Source organism: Triticum urartu, chromosome 1A (assembly GCF_056163025.1).
Source record: "Triticum urartu cultivar PI428250 chromosome 1A, HENAU_Tu73, whole genome shotgun sequence".
NCBI lineage: Eukaryota > Viridiplantae > Streptophyta > Magnoliopsida > Poales > Poaceae > Triticum > Triticum urartu.
In genome coordinates this window covers 535059748-535077985 of record NC_141873.1, presented here as the reverse complement: position 1 = coordinate 535077985, position 18238 = coordinate 535059748, and the positions used below count along the sequence as shown (strand labels likewise).

Below are 18238 nucleotides of genomic sequence, written 5' to 3'. Positions count from 1 at the left end.
AGAAAGATACTGTATATAACAAAATGAAAGTTGGAAGTGCTCCGGGCTGTCTGATCAGCGCAGGAATTATTCGTCATGTCTCCATAAAGAATCACCAGTCAAGTATTTCCAGCCAATCACGTCAGGTGAGTTAATTAGGTGTATTATTGGTGACAGTGTATCTATGTGTAGACAAAAATTGAGTGAATGGATGATTCAGTTAATAAGTTGAGCAAAAAGAAGCAAAACTCGATCCCCTCTGCTGCAGCACGCAATGGCCACCTTGCCTCCAGCCGAGCAATCGCGTCACAAAACTTGGTGAAGGTGGTCTGGATGGTGTACCACCGATACGATAACGACTTCACATTGTGATCATGGATGATGTGCATGTCATAGGACGCAATGTGCTTTCGTGCGTGAAACGAACCATGCATGCGCTGCCAGAAGAGCGTCCTTCTGCTCCTGCCTACAAAATCCACGGATGCGGCCAATCACGCATGGCACAACAACTCATCATCCCTGGTCGAGTACCCGTCATCCTTTGTACTCTAAAAAAACGACATGGTGTTCAAAAATTAGCTCAATGACATTTGACTGAACACTTGCCGGGCATGGTGTCCGCCATGGACGTTATCAACAGGGGGACGGAGTGTACCTGGATGCAGACAGGTCCTGGGTGGACGACGTCGTCGTAAAAGGCGAGCGGGCGTGTCGATGCTGATTGCGGACGTCCGGCTGAGCGGCGGACGGAGAGGTATAACGGCGTGGTCATCGGAGGAGGTGCGGATGCAAAGCAAGGTCAAATGGGACGGATTAGAAGATAATGGGACCATGAGGGGGATTTTAATGGGCCTGGGGTGTCGGAGTCCTATGTGACTATTGTCCGGTCTCCCACAAAGCCTCCCAACTTTGCTTCTAATTTGTGAGAAAAAATGCGTCCAGACCGCTCGGTGGACCTATACAGACCCCTGTTGGATGAAAAAACACATCCGGACCGTGCAGTCCAGTCGTATGCAGACGATTTGAGAGTTCACGTTGGAGATGCCCTAATGGCCAAATGCAGAGATGGGATACGGGCACGTACTAGGGCTATACCTGGCCATGGACAGCCCGGCTCGGACGACCTGGCCCGAAAATCCTGGATCGGGCTGAGCCCGAGTGTGTCAACGGGCCGGGCTCGGGCCTGAAAGTTGAGACCGATGGGCAGGTTAGGCCGAGCTCGGGCTAGCGAAAAAACAAGATTTTAGCTGTAGTCAGGCCGGGCCGATTGGGACATGTCAGGCTTTTCCAGGCTCAGGCCCGATTCAGTAGGCCTGACAATCAGGCTGGGCCAAGCTTGGGCCTGGTTTTTCAGCACTAGGCTTTTTTTGGCCCGGCCCAAGATATGCCTAGGTATATAACGGGGGCTAGCTAGCGCCCATATGACACAAAAAATGCTAGACCTACGTTCAGTTACACGAATTTTACATACGGTTCCATGTATACTAAACCACATCTAATCAGCCCGTAAAAACCCGTAACCCTTTTTTGGGAGACTAAGGCCCTGTGCAATGGCAGGTGCCTAGACAGGCGCTAGAGAGAAAAACCCGGGTTTTTTTCTTGAGATTGGTAGGTAGAAGCAAAGTTTTGCTCCCGGTGCCAGCCGGTGCTTGCAAAAATAAATGCCCCCTTCACATCCAGCGAAGCTTCAAATAGTAGCAGGTGCCAGGCTAAGCAGGCGCTACGCAGGTGCCAGGCTAGGTGCTACGTGAGTATTAAAGCAACTCAAGCATCTATGCTAAGGCCCTGTTTGGTTCTAAATAAGTCACCAACTTATAAATCAAAAAGTGTAAAAAGTGACTTATTTTACCAAACAGACTCAATTTATAAGTCACCCCAACTTATAAGTCATAAGTTGCTTCACCCTAACTTAAAACTTATAAGTCACCCCTTTTGCATGTGTCCCACCATCTTTATATAAAAAACAAGGTGGGAAGGTGTGCTCAGGTGACTTATAAGTCAGGTGACAACCAAACAGGCGTGACTTATAAGTCACTGGTTTTAAGTCACTTGACTTATAAGTCGGGTGACTTATTGAAACCAAACAGGCCCTAAGCACTCCGCATTGCAAGACAACTTTTTTTTTTGCGACCCAAGCTGTTCTCTCTCCTTAAGCACCTGTGTCTAAGGCACTCACCATTGTATAAGGCCTAATAGCCTTGATTTTATTCTTCCTTTGAGTTGTAAATGATATGTCTATTCTATGAGAAATAAAGTTGTTGATGCTAAAAAAAACAGTAAGCATCCGAATATGTAGCATTACTCGCCAGCTGCGTCTACTAGCGCGTCTTGCCATGTTTAATTTTTTTTAGTTATGCCATGTTTAATCTTCACTGTTTCCCCGCAAAAAAAAATCTTCACTGTTTATTTTGTACATGACCAATTAAAGTTAATTATCAGTTAATTATCTTACTTAGTAGTAGTGCCAACCATGTTTAAACATCTTTATAAGAATATATGTGAAGGAAATTCATAAATAATTGTTGAGTGTGAGCTTCATCTCAATATGGTTGAGCTCATCTTTTCGCCCATTGTGTATTGCATGGAATTTTTTTAAAAGTAGAAGAACATGAACAGTGAATTTATAGTAATAGCACCAATTTCATTGGAGTAACTCAAGTGCCGCCGACTAAAAGTCGAAGCCTTCTATCATCGGCCTCTCGCATGCAATGCTAAAGTCGAAGCCTTCAATTTTCGTATGGTACTTTTCTTTTGTGAATAGTTATTTTTCTTATGGTACTGCAGGCAGTATATCAACCGATATTCAATTCAGTCTCATCTTTGGATATTCAATTCGGCTCCGGGAGCATTTGCTCCGTCCTCCAAAATATTTTTTTGTAAACGTCAAAAAAAAATGTAAAATGAAATAAAATAAACAACTCATGTCTAATTATTGTCCGTAAATATTTAGGTGGAATGCCCACACATTTCAACGTGCATAAAAAAGCAACTTAGTCTCGGGGAGGCGTTTTGCCTCCCAGATAAACAACACCTAAACAAAAGTGGTAAAATGTTTTTTAAAATTCTATCTTTTGTGTGGATGTTCGTGTAAATGTTGCAAGCATGCTAGACAATTCTCATGTGAAATGGAGCAGTATTGTTTCGTCGGTGAAACACAAATTTGGGTAACATTTAGTGTTTAATTTGTTTTTTTTCATAGCCCAAAATGTTCAACTCTTTTACCTAAAACTTTGCAGGTAGCATTTGGATGCTAGTTAATACATAAAAATTTAAATTTCGTTGGGATTTTTTTGCACGATGCTCCCAGACCCAAACTGGATTTCCGGTTTATCGCGGCTCATAGTTTAGTAAATTTTTTTTTTGAGGGACAGTAAATAAAAAGTTGAGGTGCCGTCACGTCGTCGATATACGAAAGAATCTGAAAATCTGGATAAACAGCATCTCCCACCAGGCAACGACACAGCACAACAGTTTATTTATTATACTGAAGAAAATGACAGAGCAGAACAACAGCGGCCGGAACCCGGAAGACCGAAGTGCCAGTCCGCTTCTCCGTCAGCGTCAGGCAACCGCAGCCGCGCCCCTCCCCTCCCCTCCCCTACCTACCACCTCAGCGCCGGCGACCGCCATCACTCCGGGGCACGCGGCCGCGGGCGCCTCCTCCCCGTGCCCGTGGCCGAACCGAGCCGCCACCCAGCGCCTCACGCTTCCGCGCGGCACGAGCTGGAAAGAATCCACTAATTCAGCAGCAGCAGCGGGCGAGCAGTCGAGCAGAGTCCACTGGGGCCAAGCAATGGCCTCCGCCGGAGGCTTCGGGGGGCTCTCTCTTCTCCTCGCGCTGTCGCTGTGCTCCGCGCTCGCATCCACGGTACGCGCGCGCGCTCTCCCTCGCGTCGACCGATCCTTCGCTTGTTCGGGATTTGGATTGATTTGGTCTTGGTGGCGCTTGACTCGCCGTGCGGTGCGGGTGTCGCCAGGTCCACGGCGAGGCTCCGAGGAGGTTCTGGATCGAGGACGACGCCTTCTGGAAGGACGGGGCGCCGTTCCAGATCGTCGGCGGCGACGTGCACTACTTCCGCATTGTCCCCGAGGTGAATAAATCCCCCCTCTTCCAACTGGTATTACTGTACATGTCAATGCAATCTGCTAGAGAGCCTGGAGTGGAGTGGTTCACTCAGTTAATTCGCGATGACAAGTGAGGTTCGACTGATAGATTGGTGGTTTTGGCGCATTCCAGAGTATCAGTAATCACGAATTCAGTCAGTTCTGTACATGTGTTGTAGGTTTAGTTCTGACAGAAATTGAATTCTGTACATGTTCGCACAGAATTTTGGTGCATTTCAGAAATTCGGTACTACTACTAGTTTACAGACTGTATTCAACAAATCGGGTGACCTTGAGCTTGCATGGCTGTGATTGATTGATGAAATTGCGACTTCTCTTTGGAATAGTTTACTACCTCCGATCCATATTAATTGTTGCTGGTTTAGCAATTAATATGGATCAGAGGGAGTAGCTTTTTTTTTGTCATACTTGCAGTCTATTTTTTGCTACACCCAGCTTATAAAATGACTGAATAAGCTATCCGAGATGATTTTTCTTTATTGATAGGGAAATAAATGTTTCTGTTATCTGGGTTTGTATCTAGAGACCATGGCCCATTTATAAGCTTATGTTCTTCCAGATATCTTATTGCGAGCTTACATGCACGTTGCATTCTCTGTGTGCAGTACTGGAAAGATCGCCTTTTAAGGGCTAAGGCACTAGGCCTGAACACAATCCAAACATATGTTCCTTGGAATTTGCACGAGCCGGAACCACAGAGCTGGGAATTCAAGGGCTTCGCTGACATTGAATCGTATCTAAGACTTGCTCAAGAATTAGAAATGCTCGTCATGCTTCGTGTAGGTCCATATATTTGTGGAGGTAATTTCATAGCTTATTGAAATTTCAGCATGTCAATATGACTATCAAGATAATTGTATCTGTGTACTGAGAATACTAAAGACATGGCTAAGCAGACTTATAAACTTCGGACAAATATTCTAAATAATCGAAATAGTCACCCCTTCTTCCTCTGAAATATGTATTTCATAGTCTGCTGGTTTTATGTCTGATAAGGCCTTCTAGCTCTTTTACTTACAAAATAACCCTGTAAAAGTCAAAGGACTAACAATAGTCGTAGTGTCTACAGTCGGTCCTCATGTCAGATGTTTTCTGTGACCCTCTCTGATGAAGCAAAGAGTAAAATGCTTCCACTTGATCAAGAACAGAAACCATCATTTTCTCATGCTATGATTTACTACGATTAGTTCTGAACTTGTTATGCCCGGTTCAGAAATTCTTTGTATTAGTACAGATTCCATATAGTTTCAGAATTTGGAGTTGATTGGGTTGTGATAGTTCATGCCCTTCAGTTGAGCTTTTTGCCGATGTGATCTATGAATTCTTGAAGCTGTTATGCAGAATGGGATTTAGGGGGATTTCCACCATGGTTGCTCACCATAGAACCAGCCCTTAAACTACGATCATCAGACGCAACCTATCTTTCCTTGGTAAGCTGCCCAAAACATCACCAATTTCAGGGTTTTATGTATGATACTGCCATCATTGCTTTGGGATTTTCTGGAGCTATTTTGACCAAGGTTAGCTAGTTCTATAGGTAGAGAGATGGTGGAGAGTCTTGCTCCCAAAAGTAGCACCACTGTTATACGAGAATGGAGGTCCAATTATCATGGTGCAGGCAAGTCAATCATGGTTTAAATCGGTTAACCACTTCATATCCATTTTCGTTTCTGTTTTATCCTGCTAACAAGTAACTAATCTTTTTCCCCTGTCTAGCAGATTGAAAATGAATTTGGTTCATTTGGAGATGACAAGAATTACCTTCATTACCTTGTTCAGTTGGCCAGACGATATCTGGGGAATGACATTGTTCTGTACGCAGTTTCCCTTCTCATAATTTTTACCACTTATTATTGTCTGCTAAATTTATTACTTATTCTATAGATTATGTACAAAGTTATTTAGGGTATAACTGTAATTTTGCATACTTACTAGGCATGGTAGTGGTGAAATTTCATACAACATCGAAATTGGCCTTGCTAGCAGTTCCCTTTGTGGGAGGTTATAAACCTTAACTGCACAAATATCATTTACTAGCACCATGTTTGTTATAGTCTAATTCTATTTGTTTTATTTTGCATTCAGAATTGGACTGGAATAATACTCTTGTCCTGCTTATCAGTTTCCTCCTATAATAAGCAAGAACGATTTCATACAAGACCTGCCTTTTGTTGACACTTTACATTTAGATTAACGTACTTGCATTCTGCAATGACAAACCAGAATAAGAAGAGAGTCAAAAGATATCCAGTTGATAAAAAATCACCGTGATGCTCTCATCTGATCGATCTTTCTATTAATTTGTTTATTTTAGTTTAGAGAAAACCTTCTGAAAGATAGCATCAATATGTTTGTTCCTTTGTAAACGGTGGTTATCAAAGTCGCAATTATGAGTTTCACAAATAATCTTTTAGGTATACAACTGATGGGGGCACTACTAATACCTTAAAGAATGGAGCAATTCTTCAAGATGATGTCTTCGCTGGTAAATTAGACTAAATGACTTTTGTGATGATGTGGATGTTCTTTCTGTAAAAAAACACTATGACGTGGATGTTAGTGTAAACACCCTAGACCCAAAATTCAGTTAAAGCTCCTCATCCGCATGTTTGGCGGTCATGCGCGTAGCAACACGTGGACTTTGGTCCCAGCTCACCCAAAAAGGTTTCAATATACCTGCTTATGTGGTACTCAATGACGGATTAGGGTGATACAGTCAAGTTTCTTTCAGTCAATAACCCTATATTTTCAATCCCCCCACCCCACCCCCACACACAGAAATTTGCTATCTATGTAATCCTTGAAAGTGCACTGTCATTTTTTACTATATGCATGGTGAGCGATGCTAAATGCTAACGTGTACAATGACTTCTCTGTTGATATTGTTAAAGATTATGAAGATTATTTGATATCCACTTGAGTATGGTTTCCTAACACTTTTGAAGCAGAAAATAATTCTATCTTCCTAATTTCATAATTATTACAAGTAGTATGCTTTTGGTTCTCCCCAGTTACCAGTTTCCAAATAGTTATAATTCAAGTGCAGCTGTTGATTTTTCAACTGGTGATGATCCATGGCCAATATTCAGATTACAGAAGAAATACAACTTACCGGGAAAATCAGCCCCTTTAAGTGCGTAAGTGGTCTGTGGCTCTGTGCACCATGATTAATATTATATCACTCATTTATTATTTTTTCGGATGTAACTTGTACTACTGATATTTCCTCTTTACTTTTCAGGGAATTTTATACCGGATGGCTAACACACTGGGGTGAGAGTATTGCAACAACAGATGCCAGCAGCACAGCTAAAGCTCTTAAAAGTATTCTATGCCGCAATGGTTCTGCTGTACTCTATGTCTGTAACGAGAGCCCTTTTATCACTGCATTTCATTTACATTTTAGTTTTACTAATTCTGTTTTTCATGAGATCTGTTTCCAGATGGCTCATGGAGGGACAAATTTTGGGTTTTACAATGGAGCAAATACTGGTCAAACTGAATACGAGTATAAGGCAGACCTTACATCTTACGATTATGCAAGTACTTCGCCAAATCGGTTCTTTCATTTCTTAAACCATTTCTGGAGTTATCTTATATTTATATAATGTCTTTGACCAGGATGCGCCAATTAAGGAGCATGGAGACGTGCATAATCCCAAATACAAAGGCATGCTATATTACATTTGAACTTTTCTATTTGAAGCATGATGGTTCTATCAGAAGTTCCAGTTTCTCCTAAAATAGTTGCTTTAGTTATTCAGTTCTTGACATGAAAACATAACTGTTTTGTTTGTTCTTTTTTGGCTCTGCTTGCCATCTATCACCACGAGTTAAAACGAAAAATACGCGATAGGTCTTAAATGACATACCCTAATCTATGCATCATCTGTATGCCATAGTTGACGAGCAGGTGTAGTAACCACCAGTTTAAAGTATTTTTCTCAACCACACATTGAAATGCGTGTAATTTTGTACGCGTTGAAATAACACAGAGTTACAGGAAACCAAGAAGGCGAAAGAATAACCATGCAAAACCTGCAAAACTGAACAAGGAAAAGACTAAAAGATATAAAAATAATAAAGAAGGTCCTAGAGCTCCTACAAGAACAAGAATTAGCACTAGACAAAAGTTATTGAATTTCTAAAAGTCTTAGAGAAATTTTATACTTGAGATGTATTTTTAAACTACTGTTTGTCTATGTTTTTCTGATTACAACTTGGTGGTATCAAGCAGCATTGAGAAGAGTAATACATGAATGCACTGGCACTCCTCTGCATCCACTTCCTGCCGACATTGAAAGAGCAAGTTATGGGCTTGTGAAATTACAAAAGGTTGCTTCTTTCTTTGACATATTTGATAAGATCTGTGATCCACTGAAAGTGGCTGTTTCAGAACAGCCTCTGTCTATGGAACTGACAGGCCAGGTAGGAACCTATCCAAGTATATTTCTGGACTCTGGTTCCTTTTCCGTTCTAGAAGTTGTCAAGCAGGTTCACTATGTTCATGGTTACATTTCTTTTATTCCAGATGTTTGGGTTTCTACTGTATGTGTCGGAATACCAAGGAAAAGGTCCTTACAGCATCCTATCAATTCCAAAGGTTTTCCTACTCATCATTTCTTTCGTTGACATGCATTCAAGTTCATTGCTTTTAGGTCTAATTTATGCTGTAGGTACATGACAGAGCCCAGGTGTTTGTGTCATGCTCACTTGATGACGTCAGAAATCAAATATATGCTGGTGTTATTGAAAGATGGTCTAGTAAAACCCTACAGATACCAACCTTAAACTGCTCTTCTAATATCCGCTTATCTATCCTGGTAATAGTCATGAATTTCTTTTGTAAAGTATAAAATGGAAAATCTCCTTGCTTCCGTAGATGTTACAGTTGCTGACACAATATTACATAATCCTGCTCTTATTCTCATGTTCTTGAGGAAACTGTTGCACAGTCTACTAATGCTACTCTACTTAGTTCAAATCAAACTCAGTGAATTTTGAGATGTGGAATAGATTGGTAGAGACTCCTAAAAATGTATTGGTAGAAGCCGATTTGGCTTGTGCCTGTGTAATGTGTATAGCCATAGGCATGACAATGACTTGGTAAAAGATGATTGCATGATTTCCAGTTTAAACCTTCTGTATACATCCATGACTGGAGGCATGGCATGCTTCTGTAACATTTTGACTTGCATAACTGGATAGCCTAAAATTCAACTAACACTTATTTAGAGATCTGCACATGTGGAAAGTATCAGCCTAGCCAAAAAAGATAACATGATAAACTACTGTTACTTAGTACTTATAAGTATCAGAGTACAATTAGCTATTACTTCTGCAACCTTCCTTTCGAATAAATAATATTAATTCATGTTTTCTGCCTTACCTACATATATATGCGTTCTATCTACAGGTAGAAAATATGGGCCGTGTAAATTATGGGCCATACATTTTTGATCAGAAGGTAAGTCCCACACTCCCACGTAACCTCGCTCATGCTGCAGTATCCACATGGACCATGCTTGTAAGCTTCTTGTGCTGATCATTACGGAATTGACAAATACAGGGGATATTATCTACTGTTGAAATAGATGGTGTGACTCTCCATCACTGGAAAATGTACCCGTTATCGTTCAATTTACTGGAAAACCTTTCGAAATTCCAACCAATCCAGCAGATCACTGATGCCAGAGCTAGCAAAGTGTCCAGTCATGGTGGTTCACAAAATAAGCTACGTGATTTGTCATTCTATCTAAATGGTAAGCCCCTGTATATGGTCCTTTTAAATAGTTAAACACAACTGATTCCGGTGCAGTCATGCTCATGGGAAAGTCAGGCATAACTGATTCCTAGTCATCGTCAGTTGGTTAAAAACTTAAAATGGCTCATGATATAATGGGCTTTGAAATTGCACTTAATCTCCTGGAAACATTTGCCTTATTTGTCATATTTGTTGCTAGTTCAGGAAAAGCTAGTGGATCTCTGGAGCTCTCTTTTTAGATCAATATTGTTGAAACCTGAAAATTGCTGTAACCAAAAGTTTGCATCTTGAATTTTAATACTTTTGTGTTGACCTTTTCATAGCCGGTAATGCACATGTTCCAGTGTTGCATTTGTACTTTGATTGCACATCCGATGAGTTTTTTGAAAAATATACTGCACCGCTACTCAAAATATCTTTGCATTGTATTATGACAAGGCAAATCAGAAGAGCCAGAATTTTATGAAGGCCATTTCCACATTGACTCCAATAGCACGGTAAAGGATACATTCATATCATTCCGTGGTTGGAACAAAGGGGTTGCTTTTGTGAACAACTTCAACATCGGAAGGTTCTGGCCGGTAAAATACTGAGACCTCCACCTGACAAACTGTTTTTATGAATTCCAGTTCTGCAAAGAATTTTTGTTACGCTCAAAAGTGATCTGAAATCGGACCTATTTTGTAGGTAACGGGACCACAGTGTGCTCTTTATGTTCCTGCTCCAATCCTCAGATCTGGAGACAACATTGTTGTATGTACTTTCTAACTATAAATTTTCTACATTCGCTGTTTATTATGTCATATGGCAAAGAGATACCTTCCATACACTGATCCCAGAACTCAAATGCACAGAGAAATTTAGTTCTTTGGCAGGAATGCTATTAGCAAGTGACACATGCTCTTACATTTCATTATTTTTGGCAGGTAATCTTCGAACTGCACGGTCCAAATCCTGAGCGTACTATCAACTTGGTAGAAGATCCAGATTTCACGTGCGGTCCAAATCGATGAAAAAGGTTACATTGAGTGTGTGTGTGTGTGTGTGTGTGTGTGTGTGTGTGTGTGTGTGTGTGTGTGTATAGACAGTTCAGGGCAAACTTCTCACATGAAAATGCTCTCTTTTTTCATACAGAGGCCCAAGGTTCTCAACTGAAAAACATGTATCTAAACATATTCACAGCAAGCCATAGTTGCATTGTATTTTCAGAAATGTACCTCTTGACGGATTCAGGCTTGCGAGGTGGCGTTTCTGGGTGGTGTAATACTTGAACTTTATTATTGTTGGTTAATGAATGTTGGAAATGCGATCAATTAGTTCCAAGAAAGAATCGAAGTGAATTCCACGTGTGATTTATTTTGATAAACAGAGTTTTCGTCGAATTAAGGCCCGACCTACATCACACAGGCCACATGGGTGTTGTCATTTCCCGTCTGGATCGCATCATTGTCAGCGGGGACATAATTGTCGTCCTCTGCTCAATCATAGTGTTCAGAAATGTTAAACCACTCAGAGCGCGACAGCTCATCTTGCAAAGAGCATCATACCAAGATGGCAGAGAGCAACACCAACATACCTACCTAACACGCCCTACTTCTACTTGATCACCGGCAGCACGACGCGCACGCGCGGGGCACGGCGCGGCGCGACCAATGGCAGCGTCCCCCGACGCCGACGACGTCCACATGGCCGAGCTGCCGCTGGAGACGCGGTGCCCGCCGTCGCCGCTCAGGCGGTACGGCGGCTTCTGGTGGCCCGAGCCGATCCTCCCGGGAGTCGTGGCCGCGCGCGCGCGGTTCGTGCCCAGGCCGTCCGACGTCTTCCTCGCCAGCTTCCCCAAGTCCGGCACCACCTGGCTCAAGGCCCTCGCCTTCGCCGCGCTGCACCGCGCTGACCACCCGCCGCGCGCCCCCGATCACCCGCTCCGCTGCCGCAACCCGCACGACTGCGTCGAGTTCCTGGAGGGGCTCTTCGCGCTCTCGCCGTCGCCGGTCATCAGAGGCGGAGACGTGTTCGCGGCGCACCCTTCGCCGCGCGTCATCGCCACCCACATCCCTTACCCGCTCCTGCCGGAGCGGATCACCGCGGAGGGCGCCGGATGCAAGGTCGTGTACGTCTGCCGCGACCCCAAGGACGCCTTCGTCTCCACGTGGATGTTCGCCAAGAAGATGATGGAGGCCGCCGCTGACGCCGACAACAATGGCGACCCGCCGCCACCTCCAGCGCCGTTCGCGATCGAGGACGCGTTCGAGCTCTACTGCCATGGCCGCTCTATGGGCGGCCCGCAGTGGCACCACGTTGCCGGCTATTGGGAGGCGAGCCGGAGGCGGCCCGAGAAGGTGCTCTTCCTCCGGTACGAGGACATGCTCCGGGACCCGGCGGGCAACGTAAGTAAGCTGGCGGAGTTCATGGGGTGCGCGTTCTCCGACGGGGAGGAGGCCGCGGGGGTGGTGCGGGACATCGTGGAGCTCTGCAGCATCGACGCCTTGAAGAACATGGAGGTGAACAAGAATGGTGGTCAATTGTACGTGAAGAACGAGTCCTTCTTCCGGAAGGGGGTCGCCGGCGACTGGAGGAACCACTTGACGCCGGCGATGGCTGCGCGGCTGGACAAGATTGTCGAGGATGCACTCCAAGGGTCGGAGTTCACCTTCAACGCCATGGCTGACCGGTAGGCCGGCAGGGACGACCGATGCTGAGAAACTAGCACGGCCGGGCCGGCTGGTCTATGAACACGAGTAAAGCAGAAGGAAGGTCGATGTTCAGTTGTTCACGTAAAAATAAGAGAGAAGTGCGCTTCACTTTCTGGACTTGTGGTACCCTTTACTACTTCTCCTAGGATTCACATAGTAAACTTAGAAGGCTCATTCATTCCAGTTTTCTTTTATGAAAGGGAATGGCTATAGGCACTGAATTCAGAATTTGGGTGAGTCGAATTCTGATCTGCCGTTGGATTCTGATCTAAAGATCAGAACCAACTTCTGTGTGAAGTGTGAACTGAACCGACTGACCAAATTCTGAGTCAGTCGATCAGCCCGGCCCAAGGCAATCCAAAAAGAAACGAGAGCTTGTCTTTTTATGATACATGCATACAACAATGAGCATAAGGGTTATCGGTGTTGGGATTCTGTCGGTCGACGGGGATACATATTTCCGGGAATGTGACTTTGATGAGTCTTGTCCTTTCTACCCGCGTCCATCCTCGTCAACAGACATCTCTTTTCTCACATTTCCCGATACACCTCCTTCCGTGCCTTAAATTCCTACCCCTTCTCCCCTCGTTGTTGCAGATATGGCATCGTTCGCTCCCACTATTTCTTCTCCTCCCTTGTTGTTAAACATTGTAACCTGCGGTATTGTATAAACCGTATGGATAGACTTGTATTCTGTATAGGTTGTTAGGCCGTTGTGATTGAGTCCTTGGAGGACAATCCACGTCATGTAAATCTCCTCTGTAACAACCAGGGTTCGGCCCTATATTAACACGCAATGCGTCCCTGCTAGGCATACACTTAACCTATTTTTCACATGGTATACAGAGCCTACATTTTCCATCGCATCTAGATGTTGAGCTCCTCCTCATCTGTCGCCATGGTCGTGCCCTCCATCGCCTCTCTCTGTCACACCATCACCGAAAAACTGACCCGAGAGAACTTCCTAGTCTGGAAGGCACATGTCCTGCCACACATCAAGTGGGTAGGGCTGATGGGCTATCTGGACGGCTCGATCAAGGAGCCTCCCGCTGCGATCCTCTCGGAGAAGGAAGTCTCCGGCAAGAAGGAGATCACGTCTTCGCCAAACCCCGAGCACCATGTGTGGATTACCCAAGACCAGCAAATCCTCACGTTTTTTATCTCATCGCTCTCCCGTGAGGTCTTCCTGCAGGTCAGCTCCTACACCACCGCCGCCATGATCTGGAACGCCCCGCTGCAGAGTTTCTCCTCACGGTCGAGGGCAAGGGTGATCCAGCTTCGCTCCGCCATCGAACACACGTGCAAAGGGGACATGTCCGCCGCAACCTACTTCACCAAGATGGTGAGCATCTCCGACGAGCTGGCAGCCGCCGGCAAGCCCCTGGATGAAGAGGACATCGTCGACCACATCCTGCAAGGTCTCCTTCACGAACCTGGCTACAACGGCTTCGTCTCGGCCATCTCCACCCGCACCGCCACCAAACAACTGATCGGTCTCAGCGAGCTCTTCTCCCTGCTGCTGGCGACTGAAGCTCGCATCGCCGCCCAGAACACCGCCTTCCACTCCGCCAATCTGGCGGCAAGGGGTGGAGGTCGCGGCAACCCAAACCGCCTTGGTGGCGGCAACAGCGGCGGAGGAGGCGGTTCCCACGGCTACAGCAACAACAACGAGGGCGCCCGCTACGCCGACAATCCCAGCGGCGGCGGCTTTGGAGGTAGGCCGCGGCAAGGAGGTGGTGACCGCGAGCGCAAGAAGTGCCAGATCTGCAAGCTCGAAGGGCACGACGTGTGGCGTTGCAAGAAATACTTTGACAGCAACTACAACAACGTCTGCAACCGCGCAGGAGGCGGCGGTGGCGGAGGAGGCGGAAGTGGTGGAGGACATCGGTCCACCAACGCAGCTCACTCCTATGGAGTTGATACCAATTGGTATCTTGACACCGGCGCCACTGACCATGTGACATGAGAGTTGGAGAAGCTCGCCGTTCGTGATCGTTACACCGCCACGGAACAAATCCACACGGCAAGTGGTCAAGGTCTGGATGTTGCACATATTGGTCATTCAGTTCTTACTACCCCTGATGGTTCTTCGTTAGCACTGAACAACATCCTCCATGCTCCACAAACCGACCAAAGTTTACTTTCCGCTCATCGTCTTATTAAAGACAATCATGCTTTTCTTGAGATTTACCCTGGAATTTTCTTTGTCAAGGATCGGGCCACTCGGAGCACCATTCTTCAAAACAAGAGTAGAGGTGGCCTGTTTCCCGTATCCGGTCGTCAGGGTGTTCCTCATCGTCGAGTGCTAGGCATTGCAAAACCATCTACTTCACGGTGGCACAAACGCTTAGGGCATCCTTCGCTATCGGTGGTCCAAAAAATTGTTCGCGATTTTAGTCTTCCAGTGTCAAATAAACGAGATCATCATTTGGTTCGTGATGCATGTCAAATGGCCAAGAGCCATCAACTTCCTTATTCTAGGTCTACTAGTGAGTCGAAAGCCCCTTTAGAGCTTGTTTTTTCAGATGTGTGGGGTCCTGGACCAATTTCTGTAGGCAGACAAAAATATTATGTGAGCTTCATTGATGATTTCAGTAAGTTTAGCTGGGATTATTTACTCAAGAATAAGTCTGATGTGTTTGAGAAATTCCATCTCTTCCAAAAGCATGTTGAACGTCTTTTTGTTCGTAAAATTCTTGCTATGCAAACCGATTTGGGGGGGGGGGTGAATACCAAAAACTTCATTTGTTTTTTGAACATATTGGCATCACCCACCATGTATCTTGCCCTCATGCCCATCAGCAGAATGGCTCTGCTGAAAGAAAGCATAGATACATTGTAGAGGTTGGCCTCTCCCTTCTTGCTCATGCCTTTAAAGTTTTGGGATGAGGCCTTTCTCACGGCAGTTTACCTTATAAACCGTATTCCTAGTAGAGTCATCTCCAACCAAACACCACTTGAGTGTCTTTTTGGCACTAAACCGAACTATTCGTTCCTTCACATTTTTGGCTGCGCGGTGTGGCCAAATCTACGTCCCTTCAACAAACACAAACTTGAATTTCGGTCCAAACAATGTGTGTTTTTAGGGTACAATAGCCTTCACAAAGGGCACAAGTGCTTAGATGTCTCTATTGGACGGGTTTATGTTTCTCGCGATGTGGTGTTTGCCGAGCATGTTTTTCCATTTGCACAACTCCATCCAAATGTCAGCGCACAACTTCGCAAGGAACTTGTCCTCCTTCCATCACATCTTCTTCCTTCAGCAACCTATGTTCCTGGGGTGTAGTAGGTATTGATGATCATATGTCAATGTCTAATACTCGTGCACAAAGCTCTGCTGAAAGTGTGAAGGAAACTGGCGAGGAAATAGGCGACAATTCCTTTGATTTTATGCAGCAACCAGAAAATACAGGTGAAACTGGCACAGATGATCCGAGCCGTAATCCCGGAGCTGATCCTGGCGGGAGTATCTCCTCGGGATCCCGCGCTGCAGGTCTGACAGGCGAATCCCCGACGGGATATGAGCTTGCGCCAAGCGGACCAGGTGGGTCCACCGCACGTGGGCTTGGTCGGCCTCCCTCAGCCCATCAGCGGGCGGACCCGGGCGAGACCCCCGCACGTGGATCTGGCGTCGCGACAAGGCTGAGTGGTGGTGCGCTGCAGCCCAGCCAGGACTCGCTACCTGGTGTTTTTGGAGAGGAGGCGACCTCTGCGTCCGGTGGTTTGCTGCATGCAGATTCGGATCCTCTACAGGAGTCGAACGATGGATCTTCTATGGCTAACTCTTCGGTTGTGTCTTCCGCGTCCAATCGGCTTCAACAACACATTGCTCCGCCTCCTCCTGTGCGAGCAAACACCAGGTCACAGAGTGGCATTTCTCAACCCAAAATGTATAAGGATGGTTGCGTTCGTTGGGGATCTTTCTGTGCTATAGGTGAACCGAAAAATCTAGGAGAAGCATTTGGTGACTCCAAGTGAAAGGATGCTATGGATGAAGAGTATGCTGCTCTCATGAAAAACAAACACATGGCACTTGGTTCCTCCTGCCAAGGGTAGGAATGTGATTGACTGCAAGTGGGTATTCAAGGTAAAAAGAAAGTCTGATGGCAGTATTGACAGGTATAACGCGCGCCTGGTCGCCAAGGGGTTTAAACAAAGGTATGGAATTGACTACGAGGACACTTTTAGTCCTGTAGTGAAAGCTGCTACCATTAGATTAATCTTACATTCTTAAGAAGTTGATCCCCACTACTACCAATTCTCTCAACATGCATCCCATCCACATCATCATCTAGCCACCTCATCAGTTTCCACCCATGTTACTTCATCTCTCCATTATTTTTTCTTCTCCACACTCACATAGCATTGTTTGCAGGCATATTTACCCCCCCGAAGGTTTTTTAACAGCGCGTCTCTTCCTTTGTTCTTCAAGCTACCACCCACTACACTTCCATTTAATTCCCACTATCCCACACGTTCTATGAGATTAATTGACAAGGCATTCGAGCGGCCGGCCGGAGTAGTGACCTCGCCCATATTATATAGCTCTACAGCCCCGTTGGTCTTCCTCTCCTTTTGAGCGTTTTGCCTACCACACGTCACCCTGGCTAAATACTGTGGTTGCTGCACCGATCTTAGAGCATCTCCAGCCGTTGAGCCACCAGGAGGCATTTTTTTGCGAGATAAACGCACCATTCATCACTGAACTCTCGTGAGATGAGCACATTGGTCACACAAGTCTGAAAACATGGAAAACAGGTCAGTTTGGTTTGCTATATGAGCAAACGGGTCACTCTCTTCTTTTCAGTCGTTGGCGCAGCCCACGTGGCGTTGTGAGTCAGCGGTGTACATTTGCAAGAAAACCCCTAGAAAGAAAAACATATTCAGTACCGATCCCCGACTGCGCACTCCACCCCCAAACCCCGACCGGCCGACCTTGACGGCGGCTGGGTGCCCGTCGGCGGCAATGTCAACCCCGTTGGCTATCTCCGTAGGTTGCGGCGGCGGAGAGGATGGCGAGGCAGCCGCCCCCCCTACACTAGCCGCGGCGGCTGACGAATCTGCGGGTACTGGCGGCGGCGGTGTTTGTGGTGTAGCCGTTGTCGGTGTGGTTGATGCCGGTGGTTGCGTTGGTGCTGAGCTTCTTCCTCGACGGCGATTTCCCTGGGATGATGCACCCGATTATGGCAAGAAGCCAAACTGATTTTCAGAGATATGTTGGAGAGCATACTTGTGAGAGGGTGTGGGAAGTGAAAGAGTTGACAGCTCCATTGCTAGCTGGAAAATTTGTTGAAGATTTCAGAGATGACCCAAAGATGAGTTTGACAGCTTTTCAGAACAAAGTTCAGAAACAGTACAACATGAAGCCAAACAGATTTAAGTTAGCAAGAGCTAGGTTGTCATGTTTGAAAAAATCAGAGGAGATGAAGAGGCCCAATATGGACAGCTTTGGGACTATGGACATGAGCTAAGGAGAGCAAACCCAGGCACTACTTTCTTCTTGAAAAGGATAGGTGAAACATTGAGCACTTTGTACTTATGTCTGGATGCTTGTAAAAGAGGATGGCTACTTGGTTGTAGGCCCATTATTTGTCTTGATGGAACACACATAAGGACCAAATATGGTGGACAGATATTGAAAGCAATTGGAGTAGATCCCAATGACTACATCTACCCA

The 18238-nt window shown here is 45.5% G+C and overlaps 1 protein-coding gene and 1 pseudogene across 4 annotated transcripts; both read left to right on the top strand.

Annotated features, from left to right (window-relative positions):
* Positions 1-3486: 3486 nt before the first annotated feature.
* On the top strand, positions 3487-11070 carry BGAL17 (beta-galactosidase 17). 4 transcript variants are annotated; one of them, XM_087529439.1, is made up of 20 exons: positions 3488-3847; positions 3957-4070; positions 4710-4905; positions 5446-5534; positions 5642-5722; positions 5824-5918; positions 6519-6589; positions 7151-7241; positions 7346-7463; positions 7548-7643; positions 7726-7774; positions 8342-8532; positions 8636-8707; positions 8781-8927; positions 9521-9571; positions 9674-9866; positions 10307-10449; positions 10556-10621; positions 10795-10886; positions 11003-11070. In XM_087529439.1, exons 1-19 carry the CDS (start codon positions 3773-3775, stop codon positions 10879-10881), a joined length of 2025 nt encoding a protein of 674 aa, XP_087385565.1. In that variant the 5' UTR covers positions 3488-3772; the 3' UTR covers positions 10882-10886; positions 11003-11070. The 4 variants fall into 4 exon arrangements, with proteins under 4 accessions (XP_087385573.1, XP_087385565.1, XP_087385562.1 ...); XM_087529436.1 differs by having other exon boundaries at positions 10795-11070; XM_087529447.1 differs by lacking the exon at positions 8781-8927 and having other exon boundaries at positions 3487-3847; positions 10795-11070.
* A 251-nt stretch (positions 11071-11321) lies between these two features.
* LOC147992339 (cytosolic sulfotransferase 13 pseudogene) lies at positions 11322-12952 on the top strand (annotated as a pseudogene).
* The last annotated feature ends 5286 nt before the right edge of the window (positions 12953-18238 follow it).